The sequence below is a fragment of the Falco biarmicus genome, chromosome 8, assembly GCF_023638135.1.
Source record: "Falco biarmicus isolate bFalBia1 chromosome 8, bFalBia1.pri, whole genome shotgun sequence".
Lineage (NCBI taxonomy): Eukaryota > Metazoa > Chordata > Aves > Falconiformes > Falconidae > Falco > Falco biarmicus.
The window spans coordinates 18,453,199-18,470,327 of NC_079295.1; the positions used below are offsets into that span (position 1 = coordinate 18,453,199).

General features: G+C 42.0%; 1 protein-coding gene across 1 annotated transcript in view; it reads left to right on the forward strand.

Annotated features, from left to right (window-relative positions):
* The window catches only part of TTN (titin), a 238,651-nt gene that overhangs the window by 60,632 nt on the left and 160,890 nt on the right, over positions 1 to 17,129 (forward strand). The window contains exons 59-87 of the mRNA XM_056349795.1: positions 88 to 366; positions 510 to 788; positions 894 to 1,172; positions 1,299 to 1,586; positions 1,784 to 2,062; positions 2,271 to 2,552; positions 3,143 to 3,421; positions 3,531 to 3,812; positions 4,325 to 4,603; positions 4,729 to 5,016; positions 5,223 to 5,501; positions 5,603 to 5,881; positions 5,984 to 6,262; positions 6,366 to 6,653; positions 6,786 to 7,073; positions 7,949 to 8,230; positions 8,914 to 9,192; positions 9,308 to 9,589; positions 9,735 to 10,013; positions 10,134 to 10,421; positions 10,641 to 10,919; positions 11,028 to 11,306; positions 11,382 to 11,660; positions 11,811 to 12,098; positions 12,273 to 12,560; positions 15,383 to 15,664; positions 15,946 to 16,224; positions 16,335 to 16,616; positions 16,742 to 17,020. Coding sequence (XP_056205770.1) covers positions 88 to 366; positions 510 to 788; positions 894 to 1,172; positions 1,299 to 1,586; positions 1,784 to 2,062; positions 2,271 to 2,552; positions 3,143 to 3,421; positions 3,531 to 3,812; positions 4,325 to 4,603; positions 4,729 to 5,016; positions 5,223 to 5,501; positions 5,603 to 5,881; positions 5,984 to 6,262; positions 6,366 to 6,653; positions 6,786 to 7,073; positions 7,949 to 8,230; positions 8,914 to 9,192; positions 9,308 to 9,589; positions 9,735 to 10,013; positions 10,134 to 10,421; positions 10,641 to 10,919; positions 11,028 to 11,306; positions 11,382 to 11,660; positions 11,811 to 12,098; positions 12,273 to 12,560; positions 15,383 to 15,664; positions 15,946 to 16,224; positions 16,335 to 16,616; positions 16,742 to 17,020 — 8,172 coding nt within the window. The remainder of the gene's footprint in view (positions 1 to 87; positions 367 to 509; positions 789 to 893; positions 1,173 to 1,298; positions 1,587 to 1,783; positions 2,063 to 2,270; positions 2,553 to 3,142; positions 3,422 to 3,530; positions 3,813 to 4,324; positions 4,604 to 4,728; positions 5,017 to 5,222; positions 5,502 to 5,602; positions 5,882 to 5,983; positions 6,263 to 6,365; positions 6,654 to 6,785; positions 7,074 to 7,948; positions 8,231 to 8,913; positions 9,193 to 9,307; positions 9,590 to 9,734; positions 10,014 to 10,133; positions 10,422 to 10,640; positions 10,920 to 11,027; positions 11,307 to 11,381; positions 11,661 to 11,810; positions 12,099 to 12,272; positions 12,561 to 15,382; positions 15,665 to 15,945; positions 16,225 to 16,334; positions 16,617 to 16,741; positions 17,021 to 17,129) is intronic.

Here is a 17,129-nt window from a genome sequence, read left to right on the forward strand (position 1 = left end):
AGCTGGGGTGATAGAGCAGGGGAGACTTCTTCTCCCCTCAAAAGCTTTCAAGGTTACTGTCTGCTTTCCCCTCATTCTTCTTTGTAGAGCCTCCAACGTTTGTTCGAGAGTTGAGTCCCACCGAGGTAGTGAAGGGTTTGGAGGCCACACTCGAGTGTGAGGTGACTGGTACTCCTCCATTTGAGGTGAAGTGGCTGAAGAACAATAAGGAGATGTTCAGCAGCAAGAAATATGCCATCTCCACCAAAGAATCAGTATTTACTCTTAACGTGACTAACTGTGATGCCTCAGATGTTGGTGAATATCAGTGTATTGTATCAAATGAAGGTGGGAGCTGTTCTTGCAGCACAAGGCTCAGCTTGAAAGGTCAGTCCTGTAGGAAGCATACCCGAAATATTTCATCCCCTAGCTAAACTGTAGTGTCTAGGGTGACTTCACATGGTCTCTCTTTCCCCTCTTCCCTTTCCATGACTTCTCTTCCAAACAACAAACAAAACCTCACATCACAGAACCACCATCATTCATCAAGAAGCTGGAGAACGTCACTAGCATTTTGAAAGGTACTGCAGTCTTCCAGTGCGTCATAGCAGGTGCTCAACCCTTATCTGTGTCATGGATAAAAGATGAGAAAGTACTGGAAGATGATGAGCACCACCAGATTACTTTTGAGAACAACGTGGCCACACTGAAACTTACCAGTGTCGACCTCAGCCATAGAGGGAGATACACCTGCCAGGCAAAGAATGAGTCTGGTGTGGAGAAGTGCTTTGCTTTGCTTTTTGTACAAGGTGTGTACAAGGTGTAACCCTTTAAGCTCATCCTTGATAAGTATTTGGAAAGTCAGTCCCCTATCTGTGTAGCTAACTGCCATTTTTATACACTTTATACCTCAGAGCCTGCACGGATCATAGAAAAGGCTAAATCACTTAAAGTCACTGAAAGAGACCCCGTGACTTTGGAGTGTACTGTGGCTGGGACACCAGAGCTCCGAATAAGATGGTACAAAGATGGCAAACAGCTCCTGCCCAGTAGATACTACACAATGAGCTTTGAAAACAACGTGGCCAGTTTCAGGATTGAGCCTGTATCAAAGGAGGATAGTGGTACATACAGTTTTAAGGTTGAAAATGACTTCGGAAGTAACACCTGTGAAGCTGTTCTGACTGTGCTAGGTTTGTATTGTCATTTGGCAAATTCGCTAGTCCAGCAGAGAGGGAGTGAAAAAATAACAATATATGTTTGTGAAAGATAAGCAAGAAGGTAACCAGTATGGTTTTGCCATTTTTTCTGTTGGACAGATCAATCAATTCCTCCTGCATTTATCAAAAAGCTAACCAAAAAGGATACTGTTCTGGGATCTTCTATCCAAATGGAGTGCAAAGTCTCTGGGTCACTCCCTATTACTGCAAAATGGTTTAAGGATGGAAAAGAGATAACTGACAGTGCAAAATATAGAAGCCTGTGCCATGAGAACACTATGTCACTCGAGATTGCTAATCTAGAGCTGGAAGACAGTGGAAATTATACATGCAGTGTCTCTAATGTTGCTGGGAATGATTCTTGCAGTGCTGTCCTGACTGTGAAAGGTTTGAAACTCTTTTACTACTACTTCTTATTTGTGATAGATGCTGGGAAAATGTCTTAAATCTTATGGTAACATGCCACTCTTACACCTCTTAATATGAATGCTGAAAACTTGGTCTCCATGCTTACCTCACTGATTTTCTTCATTCTTCAGCATTTGTGATGTAACTGAGTATTTATTTTTTCTTAAAAACTGCAGAACCACCAAGCTTCTTAGTAAAGCCTGAAAGCCAGCAAGTCATCCCAGAGTCCACAGTGGAGTTTAAGGCCGTACTAAAAGGAACACCACCCTTTACAGTAAAGTGGTTCAAAGAAGACTTAGAACTTGTATCTGGTCCAACTTGTTTCATTGGGATTGAAGGGTCAACTGGGTTCTTAACCCTCTATTCAGTGGATACTTCTAGGAGTGGGCACTACACTTGCCACGTTTCAAATGACGTTGGCAGTGACTCTTGCACTACAACGTTGATGGTAACAGGTGTGCACTCTTTCTTGTTGTGTTGCAGTCTTTTCATCTATTTCTTTTCTTTCTTTTTTTGCCAAGCCCACCTCAGTGATCTTTGATATACCGCCAAGTGAATTCCTTACCCTGTGTTTGCAACCCACAGTTGTTTGGCTCTTTTCCCTTGTCTTTTCTTTCCAGTGTTAATTCAGACCTTTCTGACCCCACTTTTTTGGTTTTTTAGAACCACCCAAGTTTGCTAAGAAGCTAGAGGTGGCAAAAGTAGTCAAGCAGGGTGACTCAGCCCGGCTTGAGTGCAAAGTAAGTGGATCTCCTGAGATGAAAGTGGTGTGGTTCAGGAATGACCATGAAATTGTTGCCAGTGAAAAATTCCGGACATCATTCATTGACTCTGTGGCTGTGCTTGAAATGAATCATCTCAGCACTGATGAGAGTGGTGACTACATCTGTGAAGCTCACAACCCCGCCGGCAAGGCCAGTTGTAGTACCAAAGTCACAGTGAAAGGTTAGCTGTCCTTTTGTTCTCTGACTCCATCCTATTTTTCGCTGGTGGTTTTATCTCTTGGGAATCTTCAGGAACATTAGATTTGTTTATCATTTCAGGACTTCTTTTTTTTCATGTCATATTTGTTCCTTGATGCCCCCTCTGCCAGTGCCCACACAAAAGAGATGTTCTTAATGCAGATGAGTCCTAAGCTAGGTGTTTGCCAGTTCTATGATTGTCAACATCCAAGACATATATCATAGTGGAAATTGTTGTATAAAGAAGCTGAAATACAAAGAAAAACAGACCCAAACTGATCAGTGTCGGTTTTACACCCTGTATTTGACACTATTACCAGCTAAATGAGACCCGTATCCTCTTTGCCAAGGGTCACCCCTCCATTTACCTTTTGTACAGAGAAGCTAAAAGCTCTGAATGCTTACCTACCTGCAAGATCATTTCATAATGTGCCCAGAAAATGAGGAAAGTCCTTGCCCATTCTGATGATTTTCTCAGCAGTCTTGTTGTGTAGAAGCAGGTGTCAGTAAACTGTTTGTTGGCTAAATAACTCCAGACTCCTTTCTAAAAATGTTCCTTTCTTCCCTTGTTAGAACCTCCTGTCTTTAGCAGGAAGCCTTCTCCAGAAGACATGCTCAAAGGAACTGAGGTTAGCCTGGAATGCGAGATTTCAGGAACACCACCATTTGATGTAACCTGGTACAAAGACAGGAGACAAATCCGCAGTAGTAAGAAGTATAAGGTTACAGCCAAAAATTACCATACAAGCGTTCACATTCTCAATGTTGAAGCTGCAGATGTTGGTGAATATCAGTGCAAAGCACAGAATGATGTAGGAAGTGACACTTGTTTTTGCACTGTGAAGCTGAAAGGTAAAGTATTGGCACAATATGCCTTCTGCAGTGCTCCCAATGGTACTGCATTGCTCTTCTTTACTTAGATACTGTGAGTACTTACTGTAACTGCATATTTCTTCTTCAGAGCCACCAAAATTCTTGACTAAAATAAACAGCGTGACTGTTGTGGTTGGTGAACCAGTAGAGTTACAAGCAAGAGTGGAGGGCTCCCAGCCAATTTCTGTGCAGTGGCTTAAAGACAAAGATGAAATTATTAGAGAAAGTGAAAACACGAAGATCACATTTATGGAAAATATTGCAACTTTACAATTTTTGCGCACAGAGACAAGCAGTGCTGGAAAATACATCTGTCAGATCAGAAATGATGCTGGAAGTCGCGAGTGCATGGCTACCTTAACTATTCTAGGTTGGTAAAAAGCACAGGTTCATAAACCATTTTTTTAAAATCAGGAACTTGGCTAATTAGTACCAGCTGTGTGCTTTGCTTATGTCCCTGAGTTCAAAACAATCAAAACAGAGAATTTTTGTGTTCCCAACAAGCAGTAATCAGGTTCCTTATTTCCAGTTGTCTGGGGATAAAGGTGGAAGAAACCACAGGCCTCTACAGTGTGATGGGATACAGTTGACTGCATTTCTAAGTCCTCTTCTGCTCACACCTGCTTGGAGAGGGACAGAAAGTTGCTTTTTTTCTCCTAGGAGCTTAAAAATATTTTTACTTCAGTTTGGAGAGCATCTGAAATCTTCAGTTTAGGGTAGAATAAAGGGTGGAAAAAACAGAGCTGAAAAAATTCCTCAGTCCAGCAAATTGAGACATCCTTAGTATCAAATGTGTAAGCCCCATCTCACAGTGCTATAATAATTACAGCTAGTACTGACCAAATCCTGTTTTCACTACACATTACCCATCTTTCCTTCCAGAGCCTGCAGTCATTGTAGAGAAAGCAGAGTCAACAAGAGTTACTATAGGAGACACCTGTACTTTGGAGTGCAAAGTGGCAGGCACGCCAGAGCTTTCCACTGGGTGGTTCAAGGATGGCAAAGAGCTGACCAGCAGCCAAAAATACAGAATTACATTCCTCAATAAAGTATCTACGCTTAAAATTATGGATGCAGAAAAGGAAGATGGTGGATTGTACACTTTTGCAGTGCAGAACGACGTGGGGAAGAGCAGTTGTACAGCATCAGTTGATGTTTTAGGTTGGTTGGGCAGCTTGTCTTCTGTCTTTTACAAAAACTTTTGTTCAGTTATATTCTCTTTTCTTTCTTCACTTCCTTCCCTCCTTTTCTCTCTAACCATAGATTTAATATGTTTTCTCATGCAGATCGAATCATTCCTCCTTCTTTCACAAGAAAATTAAAGGAAACCCCTTGTGTCCTGGGTTCCTCAGCATTGCTGGAATGCAAGGTGTCGGGTTCACCTCCTATTTCTGTTACCTGGTTCCGAAATGGACTTAAGTTAGTTAATGGGGAAAAACATCAAATCTCCTTTTCAGATAACCTATGTATTTTAGAAGTGAATTCACTAAGTGACTCAGATACTGGAACTTACACCTGCAAAGCTACCAACGTAGCTGGTTCAGATGAATGCAGTGCTGTATTGACTGTACAAGGTCAGTATATGATGGTCAGAAAGCCCTCTGAGCTATTCTTTTCTCTTTCTCTTTTGAAATTGCCTATGGTCTTTTGTAAATATACTCAGGAGCAATTATTGACTGGAAAATAGAGATTTTGTTCTTTGTCTTCAGTTGGTGTATGGAAATACCAGGGTTATGCTGTAGCAACCTGTCTTACCTCTCTTTTTCTCTTGTGTGTTTAGAACCACCTTCTTTTGAGACAACACCAGAGCCTCTGGATGTCTTGCCAGGCACAAGCATCACTTTTACATGTGTTATCAGAGGAACTCCTCCTTTTAAGGTGAACTGGTTTAGAGGGGCCAATGAGCTTGTGCCAGGGGACAAATGCAATATCTACTTAGAGGACTCCACTGTCGAGCTTGAGCTATTTGACGTAACTCCTCTCCAAAGCGGAGAGTACACTTGTCTTGTCACTAATGATGCTGGCAGGGCAAATTGTACAACACACCTTACAGTAAAAGGTTTGTGAAGATAGCGTCTCTCTATTTACCTTAAAATATTGTTTCCTTCCCTCCATTTGCCCTTATGTTCTCAACATTTGTGACTTCTTACCTTTCAATAGAGCCAGCTGTCTTTGTGAAGAAACTGAGCGATCAGTATGTGGAGCCTGGCAAGCCCATCATCCTGGAGGGCACTTACACTGGCAGCCTGCCCATCTCTGTAACGTGGAAGAAGAATGGCCACACTATCGCTCAGTCTCAGAGGTGTAGCATCACCACCACAGAGAAATCTTGCATCCTGGAAATACTTGACAGCACCAAAGAAGATGCAGGAGGATACACTTGCCATGTTGAAAATGAGGCAGGAAAAGATGTTTGTGAGGCTGTAGTCTCTACCCTAGGTGTGTGCTCACTTTGGTTCTTTTTCTTCCCTGTTCTTTCAAGTGTATGCTTACCAAGGCCTGGCACTATAATGAGTCTTTCTAATTGCTTCTCTGTTTTAGAACCTCCCTATTTTGTTACACACCTGGAACCTCTTGAGGTGTCAGTTGGGGATTATACAACGTTGCAATGCCGTGTTGCTGGAACACCAGAAATCACTGTGTCTTGGTACAAAGGTGATAGCAAGCTCAGGTCTACTCCTGAGTACAAAGTGTTCTTTAAAGACAATGTTGCTACACTTATTTTCAACAAAGTGGTTAGCAACGACAGTGGAGAATATATCTGCAAGGCAGAAAACAGTGTAGGAACTGCATCTACAAAGGCTCTCTTAACAGTTCAAGGTGATGATTTTATATTAGTTTTCTACAAATTCTTTTTCTCTTGCAAAACTATAAAAAAAATTGCTTCCTGGGGTATATTTATCCTTTACTTGCTTTCTTCTAGAACGCAAACGGCCACCTTCCTTTGCAAGAAAATTAAAGGACATCGAGCACCCTGTTGGTTTACCCCTTAAATTTATGTGTCGTCTCAATGGCTCAGAACCTATTACTGTGACTTGGCATAAAGATGGTGTGCTGCTAAGTGATGACCACAATCTGCACACATCCTTTGTAGATAACGTTGCAGTGCTGCAGCTGGTGCGAACTGAGATGAATCACACTGGGCAGTACTCCTGCACAGCCAGCAATGCTGTAGGCACTGCCACCTCAAGTGCTAGGCTCACAGTGGCAGGTGTGTTGGCTTACAAAACTTTTGCCTGGATCACGGGCTCCTCCTTCCCATTTCATGCATGTGATGGTACCTGGATGTTGGATCAGCTTTTTCATGAGGTCTAAGTGTTATGTGGTTTTCTTGTGTTTCTAGAACCCAAGCAAGCACCAGTCTTTGACACCAAACCAGAATCTATCGATGTGCCTTTTGGAGAAAGTGCTGACTTTGAATGCCATGTTACTGGAGCCCAGCCAATACACATCACCTGGTCCAAGGATGGCCGGGAGATCCGAACTGGAGGAAACTTCAATATTACATTTGTAGCCAACATAGCTCACCTTCGAGTGCTCAGAGTTGGTAAAGGAGATTCTGGCCAATACACTTGCCAAGCTAGTAATGAAGCTGGGAAAGACTTTTGCTCAGCCCAACTCAGTGTCAAAGGTATTAAGGTTAAGTTGCCTTCATTTGTGTGTTCTCTTTTTCTTGGGTTAAGAGAACTCTTTGTTACTGAGTCTCATCTTCCACCCTTTACAGTCTGGAGATACATAGAAAGTAGCTTTCTGGAAAGCAGACATATACCGTGTAGTGAGCTTTTCCTATCATACTGTGTGGCGCTAGAAGCCTTGTGTGCCCACAAAATCTCCAAGGGGAATGGTCCTCTTGTGAAACTGTCTGGAGAGTTTCACTCACCCTGCATTTTACTTTGTCATTACTGCTTAAACTACAATCACAGTGGTATTGATACACAGCAATTACTATATGGAAAATGATATGGTAAATAGAACTACCTTGCATTTGTAGGCCAGCATTGGTGGCTCAGATTTGCTGAAGGTTTTCAACTGAATCGCTGATTTAATCTAGATAATGAATCACTTAAGTTCTTCATGCAGAAATATGTTTTAAAGATGTGTAAGCAAGTGAAACTATCCCTACCGTGTTTCTGCTGCGTCTGGGAATGAAGGGCTTGTCAAATCTTTCATGCTGGCCTGGGAATATTTTTGTGCCTCAAATGTAACAGCAAAATTTCCCTTGAGTGGAGCAGTCATTCTTCTTGTGGTTTTTACAGCTCCAGATGTCTGACGCAGCAGGCTCCAGAGTTAGCAGAACATAGTTTTAGTTGTCTTTGCCTTCTTTTCTCTGTCTTGCATCTTTCCTTGAGAGGAAACTCTTGCTGGAGATGTAGCCAGCTGCTGTAGCAAGCTTACTTTGTTGTGCCCCAATACTCTTGTGCTCCCCATAAGTCTTGCTCAATGCTGTAGATTTTACACGGCAAACAGGTATACAGTCACTCTTTACATACTTACTCTGTTCTGCAGAACCTCCCAAGTTCGTCAAGAAGCCTGAAGCTCTACGGTTTGTGAAGCAAGGGGACACAGTGCAACTTGAATGTAAAATCAGTGGCACACCAGAGATCAGAACCATGTGGTACAAAAATGATCAGGCACTCCAGGCAAGCGACAGGCTCCACGTGTCCTTTGTAGACTCCATGGCAATGCTAACTATCTTGGATGCCAACACTGAAGATGCCGGCGATTACATATGTGAAGCCCATAACTCTGCTGGCACAGCCAGCTGCAGCACTTCAGTCACAGTGAAAGGTTAGCAGCATGGCTCCACACACCACTAGAATCCCTGGTTTCCAGGCCCAGTCCCAGCAGCACATACCCCTGGACAGGGAGCTGCTGCTATGGCAGTTGGTGGCTGCTGGGGCAGTGTCTCTCCAGGTGCTCTCACATTCAAATACCTCTGTGTTTAAGCAGCGGAGACCAAGCAGGAAATTGTGGTGGGTGTTCAGCACTGTGCAGCCATTCCCTTCTCTTCCCATTTAAACCAGTTGCAAGCTGAATAAGGCAAGCTTGTCAGATCACAAGGGCAGCATGAACTAGAGCGGAACACCAGCCATGGTGGGGGAGCTGGGCGTATTTTGCAGCCATCCCTCTACCTCCTCTTTATACCCAGTGATTCTGACAGGAATGAAATTTAAGACGGAAGAGGAGGCTGTGTTGCTAAGTCTTGCTGATGGTAGCTTTAAAGACTGGGAAGAGGCGGGGGAAGCTGGAATGTGGTCCTGGAAAGAGGGGAGAGTTGCTTTTGGGGAGGGGCACTGAGCACTGACTCCAAACAGATTTTTTTAGAGGTGATGCCACTTATTTGGAAGCTAAATTTGGGGATACAAGAATAAGTATAGGTCCCCTTCCTGAATATGTTTCCTCCTGCTACTATCCAGAAATCCACCCGGGGAAGCAGACTCACACATTATGATGTGATTCTTTTTTTATAGAACCACCTGTTTTTAGCAAAGTGCCAAGCCCTGTGGACACACTTAAAGGCTCAGATGTTATCCTCCAGTGTGAGATAGCAGGGACTCCACCCTTTGAGGTGGCTTGGTTCAAGGACCGGAGGCAGGTCAGGAGCAGCAAGAAATTCAAAGTGACAGCAAAGCATTCCGTTGCCAGCCTTCATATTCTCAATCTGGAATCTCAAGATACTGGAGAATATCAATGCAAAGCTATGAATGAGGTGGGAAGCGACACTTGCACCTGCCCGGTGAAATTCAAAGGTTTGTATGCTAAAGGATTAACAGCATCACAGCCCTCTTTTTCTGATACCCTGGTTGTCCCTCTTCCAAGCAGGCATGTGTAATTAACCCTCCTCTGCCGTGTTTTTGCCGTCAGAACCCCCACGCTTTACCAAGAAGCTGAGTGACACTGCAATCTTCGTCGGGGAGCCAACAGCCCTGCAGGCAGTGGTGGAAGGATCCCCACCAATTTCTGTTGTCTGGCTCAAGGACAAGGGTGAAGTTATTAGGGAGAGTGAAAATGTCCAGATGTGGTTTATGGACAACATTGCAACTCTTGAGATTGCCAGTGCAGAGGGAGCTGATGTGGGGAAATACATCTGTCAGATCAAAAATGATGCTGGCATGCGGGAGTGCTCTGCCTTTTTACAAGTCCTAGGTGGGTATAGCCTACTTCACAGATACTATGTCTTAAAGCTTGCTCAATTGCCTCTACAAGCCTTTGTTAACTGCTTATATCCTGTGCTTATTAGTTTGCGGGTAGATTTCCTGGTGACACACTGACCCCTCCCTTCCTATTTCAGAACCAGCAGTCATCTTAGAGAGGACCGAGCCAATCACAGTAATGGCTGGCAATCCTTTTACCTTGGAGTGCAAAGTAGGAGGAACACCTGAACTTGTCACCAGGTGGTATAAAGATGGCAGAGAACTAAGGAGTGACCGCAAATACCAAATTACTTTTTTCAACAACATATCCACTTTGAAAGTCTTTTCTGCGGACAGTGGAGACAGAGGCTTGTATACTTTTGAGGTGCACAATGAGGTGGGGGACAGCAGCTGCACTTCTTCAGTTGATGTTTCAGGTCAGCTCTATATCTTTGTTGTTCATGTTTGTCTTTAAAGGAAGCTTTTTCCCTTTTTCCTTCTCCCTGAAAAAAAAACCCAACACTGTTCTTTCTATTCTTCTGCCCTGTCCTTCTTAGATCGTCTTGTTCCTCCTTCATTCTCAAGAAAACTCAAGGAAACAAATGGGGTGCTGGGATCCTCAGTGCTTCTGGAATGCAAAGTGTCTGGCACCTCCCCCATATCTGTGGCCTGGTTTCAGGATGGGAATGAGATTGTTAGTGGAGAAAAATATGAAATCTCCTTCTTGGATAACGTTTGTGCTTTGAAGCTGAATGACCTGGATGTCACAGACACAGGGCCTTATACCTGTGTGGCAGCCAATGTGGCTGGATCTGATGAATGCAGTGCCTTCCTGACTGTACAAGGTCAGTGGAAGAATACTACAGCCCCTTCAACAAAATTCTTCTTCCCTTTTCTCTCCCTTCCCTCTGGTTTCCCATGGTTTCTTTTTTATGTTTTTTTCTGTTTCTCCCTCTTTCTCTCTTTTTTTTTTTTTTGACTGGGACCTGCTCCAGTTTTCCTCTCCTGTAGACACTCTCCTATTAACATCTTTATCCCTCTTCACTTCTTTGCATGATCCTTAGAACCACCTTCTTTTGTGAAGATACCTGATCCCCAGGAAGTTTTGCCTGGATCAAGCGTGACATTCACCAGCTACATCAAGGGCAGTACCCCCTTCAAAGTGACCTGGTTCCGAGGCATCAGGGAGCTGGTGCCGGACAGCAACTGCTCGATCTCCCTGGATGAGTCTATGGCACAGCTGCAGCTGTACAACGTGGAGCCAGACCACAGTGGGGACTATGCCTGTGTGGTCACAAATGATGCTGGCAGTGCCTCATGCACAACCCAACTCTTTGTTAAAGGTGTGTGTGTGGGTGTGGGTGTGTGTACACACAGGTACCTGCCTTCATGCTCTGCCTGGAGCCCTGCCACATCTGCCCTTCTCATTATTGATCTATACCTCCCCACAGAGCCTGCAGTCTTTGTGAAGAAATTAAGTGATTTCAGCGTGGAACAGGGGAAGTCCATTGTGCTGGAAAGTAGCTACATAGGCACCCCTCCTATTTCTGTCACGTGGAAAAAAAATGGCATGCTCATTGCTCAGTCTCCACGCTGCAGTGTTACAACTACTGACAAATCTGGCATTCTTGAAATCTTCAACAGCACCAAGAGTGATGAAGGCGAATACACCTGTGAGGTTGCAAATGAGGCTGGTGGGGATGTTTGCCACAGCCTTGTATCCATCTTAGGTATGCATCACCCCGATCCTCCTAAGTGATGCAGTGATGTTCTGCCTCTGTTCACCATGTTCTTTCCTTCCCTAGAACCACCCTACTTTGTTACGCATCTGGACCGTATGGAGGTGAAGGTTGGTGAGCCCTTGATCTTAAAATGCCAGATTGGTGGTACGCCAGAAATCAAAGTGTCCTGGTACAAAGATGACACCAAGCTCAGATCAACACAGGCTTACAAAATGCACTTCAAGAATAATGTGGCAACACTGGCATTCTCCACCGTGGAGGACAGTGATATTGGAGAATATATCTGCAAAGCAGAAAATAGCGTTGGCTTCGCCACCTCCACAGCTTCGCTTGTTGTTAAAGGTGATGGGCCAAGGGCCACTCCTTCCTGGGGTATTTTGTAGGAACTCTTTATTGTCTACACCAAGGGGTTCTTACTAATTTCAGAATTAATTAATTCTGGATTGACAGGGTGGATTCCTTCTTATAGTGGTGATTATTATTGTTTTGCAGAACGTGAACTTCCCCCTACATTCGCTAGAAAACTGAAAGATATTCAGGAGGTGATTGGTGCGCCAGTGACATTTGATTGCCGCATAAATGGCTCAAAGCCTATCCAGGTGTCTTGGTACAAGGATGGGGTTCTCTTAAGTGACAGCGATAACGTGCAATCAACCTTCTTAAATAACGTTGCTACTCTCCAGATCTTGCAAACTAGTATGGCTTACTGTGGCCAATATACTTGCTCAGCCCAAAATGCTCTGGGGACTGCATCTTCCAGTGCCAAACTTCTGCTCACAGGTTTGTAGCTCACACTCAAGCAAAGATCTTTTGTATGTCTTTGGTTTTTTTATTTCCTCACCCTTTTCCCCACTCTACCCATTGTATGATGGCCAGGGAGCATGAGCATGGCACAGTGACCTATGTGGTCAGGAGGGCTTGGTGGTAAGCTTTGCCATGCTTTCCTCTTTGCAGAACATCTACAGCCTCCCATCTTTGACATCAAGCCAGTATCTATTGATGTGGCACTAGGGGAAAGTGCAACCTTTAAGTGTCATGTGACTGGCTCTGCTCCCATGAGGATTACATGGACCAGAGACAACAGAGAGATCCGCCCAGGTGGCAACTACAAGATGACTCTGGTGGAAAACATGGCCAGCTTGACAGTTCTAAAAGTTGGTAAAGGGGATGCTGGACTCTACACATGTACTGCCAGCAACAGTGTTGGAAAGGACGCGTGCGCAGCTCAGCTAGCTGTACAAGGTATTGCTGTGAGCTTTACTGTTCATAAGGTTTTTCTCTGTAAGGCAGACACCTGGAAAACAAAGCCCTGAATGCAGACATCTGAGACTAACAACCTTTACAAGAGGCTACACTGAGATGTCTTACTTAATTTAAATATTATTGTAAAACTTAAATACTTAGTAATCTTTTTGGGTTTTTTTTTGTTTTGTTTTTGGGTTTTTTTTTTGTGGCATAGGGCATGATTTGACTTACCAAAGGTATTCTTCCACTGAAACATTAACTCTGACTTACTGTGGTACCCTGTTGCGCCTTTATGAATGGTCTTGTTGGCCAGCAAAATCTGTCTTCCTTAGAGTCTTTCTCCAGCAGTGACATTCACTAAGTTGTCCAGGGGAGAGAAAGGTAACGGAGAAACTCAGTTCACTTACAAGATGTAAATGTTTTTTTACTGGGTGGGCAGCTCCTGCAAATAACTTTACTCCTTCACACGATAAAAACATTGAAAACTTCTGTTCTAGACAGCAAAACTGGAGGATCTGAGGGCAGACTTGGTGACAAATACCCATTCCGCCAACACTTCACTTCTCCACACAGTGTGTGGATTTTATACATTTCAGTGATCTAAATTTATGACTGGATCCAACTGTCTTGGTGCAAGTGACATTTGTATATTAATTTCCTCAGCGTAGGTGTGAACGTGGGATTTATTTATAGCTGCTCAATGTATCTCATTCTTACTGATTTTATAAAAGAACAAATGAAAATATACCACTTAAATCGTGCATGAGTTCAAATGTCCCTGTTGGTTTAGTGCTTTCTTTTTTAAAACTTCTATATGAATTGGGGGGATGTGTGAGGGAGGAACAAAGACATTTCAGGAGTAGATACTATTACTTATACTAAAACAAATAGCACAAGAAGCTGAACTACCACTAGGAATATTTTGTAATAATTGCTTGACAAATTTATTTCATAAATATAGATAGATCAGGTGGATTTGTGTGTGTGTGTGTATACACACGAGTATATTCTACCCATAGGGGTTTTTCTTGGTGTGGTGTGTGGCAGATTGGATTACCTGTAGCTTCAGTGGCAAGTAGAGATGCTGTTATTATGTAGTTTGACTTACAAAAATCATTGAAAGATTGTAGCAGGAAATCTAACCTCTTTAAAAGATTTAAAGCATGTTTCCACTGGAATCACAATTCTATTTATTATTAATGATAGCATTACTAATGGGTTCATTTTACCGGAGTTACCATTCATAAAATTATTCCAATTGTCCTTATTTATTTTCTTACTCTTCAACTCTTTATTCATAAAATACTGATATATTTTTTCCCCTCCAGGATTGTTATTTTCTTTTTTTATTCTGAACTTACTTCATGTAACTTATCCTGAACATACTTACTGGCACTCACTTCAATTCTTTAGAATTTACACAGTTTCCCCAGGGCTGTAAAATTAATGATTTTCACTGTTTTTCAGCCAGTTTCTATAGAACTTGGAAGGGCAAGCTCTTTGTGTGCATTTATTTGCACACATTTAATTTGAGCAGATGCTGTCTCACTTCTACAACGCACAGTTTTTTGTTTGTAGAATTAAGATCTTTTGTTCAACTACCCTTGAAAATGTCCCAAGTTTTTATTAACTTTCCCACTTTAACACCTAATGTTCCTAATCTGTAGCTTCAACAATCACTTTAGGTTCTAGAAACTACTTCACATTCTAAGTATATACCTTATTAACTCATATATCCTCATTTTTGGAAAGGAATGGAATTTGACTGTGACTATTCAGCAGCTGTTAGTATGCAGATAGATAATCATCTCTCTGTCAAAGTGAAATCTGATAGTAAATTACTAAGGTTCCAAGAGACCTTGTGTTAAAAAGCCATCATTTCTATTTTTAGAAACTCTAAGGAAGTTTTGTTACTAACAACATAGGATGTTCTGTAAATGTCCCACAGATTGAAGTAACCCACAATAAAATAGATATCCTTCCTACACTTTACAGACAGATGCACAAAGAGGTGCTTCATCCTGTTTTGCAGAGAGATTTGTTTGTTGTGCCCACATTACCACCTCTTCATTTTACTGGTTAAATCTTTGATCTATGAGCATTCAGCCTTCTGATTCTGAATCATCCTTATGGTACTTTTGATGAAATGTGTTAAACCTTCACTCCTTTCTCTCCTTACAGAACAAAATGCAACTGTCCGGTTTACTTTTCAGTCACAGGACTGTTAACACCAATTTGTGTAATACCAGCTATCTCATAATTCTTCCCAGTATGATTATTTTGAAATTCTTTGTTTTGCTACCTAAACTACTTAACCTTTATTCCTTATATGCACCTTTATGTTTGGCTTTACAATAAATGTGTGAAGGGTTATAATGTAGATACATTTATTGACTAGATCGATTGTTAATGACATATTAAGATATAAAGTAGTTGTTATAATGCCGAGCATAAATGCTGTTAATAAGATTTCTTGGCTGAAAAGTTTGGATTCTTGCATTTCCATCAGGCATTTTGATTACTTATGTATTGCAAGAGAATATTACTTAAAGAAAACCACATCAGCTATCTGTACTGAATACATAGAAGGAGAAGTAGAGTGGGACAATAAAGGAAAAAGTAACTGAAATTCAGAGAGAGAACTTGTTTCCTTCCTAATCTAGATTTTGGTCCAACTTGAAATGATCTAAATGAAAAAATTATAGCATTGTAAAATTAGAATGTTTGCATAAATTTACATTTTCTGTTACATATTTCCTTGCTTATTCAAAGAACCAGTGCAGTTTAAAGCATCATCTCCCCTCTTTTTGGCTTTGCAGAACCACCAAGATTTATTAAGAAACTAGACTCCTCAAGACTTGTGAAACAGCATGATTCCACTAAGTATGAATGCAAAATAGGTGGATCTCCAGAAATAAAAGTCACCTGGTACAAAGGTGAAACAGAGATTCATCCCAGCGAAAAATATAGAATGTCCTTTGTGGATTCAGTGGCAGTCATTGAAATGCACAACCTCAGTGTTGAAGACAGCGGTGATTATTCTTGTGAAGCTCAGAATCCAGCGGGTAGTGCAAGCACCAGTACCTCACTGAAAGTAAAAGGTCAGAATCCCAGTTCTTCCCTTACCTTTCTATCTGTATGAGTCCTCCTCTGTGGAAGAGTTGCTAATTCCCACTTTCTTCAGTTAGAGGCCAAGAGCTGTCTGAATATATGGTAAATCTCTTCCCTGTTATGCTGTGGGAGATCTTTCTTATTTATGGTCTGTCTTTGCTCTTCAGCATCAGAACAGCTACTTGCATAGTCTGTCCTCTTTAATCTCCTTTGCTCAAATAACACAAACTTTAAGCCTCTTTTTTTTTTCTTTTCTTTTTTTTTTCTTCAGCACCCCCTATTTTTACCAAGAAACCTCATCCAGTCCAGACCTTGAAAGGGTCTGATATTCACCTGGAATGTGAGCTTCAGGGCACTCCTCCATTCCAGATTTCATGGTATAAAGACAAACGAGAAATTCGGAGCAGCAAGAAGTACAAGATCATGTCTGAGAACTACCTTACTAGTATTCACATTCTCAGTGTGGATACTGCAGATGTTGGTGAATATCACTGTAAAGCTGTAAATGATGTGGGAAGTGACTCCTGTATTGGCTCTGTAACACTAAGAGGTTTGTATGAAGATTGGCACCTTCTTGGCATTTCATTGTTCCTGTCATACTCTTCCTACTTTTCCGCTCCTGACGTGTTTTTTTACTGTTAAATATCTTCTCTTAAATAGCACCGCCAACCTTTGTGAAGAAGCTGAGTGATCTCACTGTTGTAGTTGGGGAGTCAATTGAACTGCAGGCTGCAGTAGAAGGATCACAGCCCATTTCTGTTCTGTGGTTAAAAGACAAAGGAGAAATCATTAGAGAAAGTGATAATCTCTGGATCTCCTATTCAGAAAATATTGCAACTATGAGGATTGGAAATGCAGAACCAGCCAATGCTGGGAAATACATTTGTCAGATAAAAAATGATGCTGGAGTTCAGGAATGCTTTGCCACGCTGACAGTGCTAGGTTGGTAGCATGGGATAAAAAACACAATGTGTTTTAAATTTTCACTTTAAAATTTCAAATTTTGTGATAGTAATAACTATTGCATTCTTGTTTTTAAAAATTGTGTGACTTGCATCTCATTACAGAACCTGCAGTCATTGTAGAGAAGCCAGGCCCAGTGAAAGTTACAGCTGGAGACTCTTGTACTCTGGAATGCACGGTAGACGGCACACCAGAGCTTACTGCTAGGTGGTTTAAGGATGGGAATGAACTGTCCACAGATCATAAATACAAAATCAGTTTCTTCAATAAAGTATCTGGGCTTAAGATCCTCAATGCAGGACTAGAAGACAGTGGAGAATATACTTTTGAGGTGAAAAACAGTGTTGGTAAAAGCAGCTGCACAGCTTCAGTGCATGTTTCAGGTTAGTTGACTATTCTTTTTGAGTCACATCTGATCCTATAGTTCCTTTACAAAGCCTTCAGACAGCAAACTTTCTCATGACTGGCAGCCTGAGAAACTCATTGGTTGTA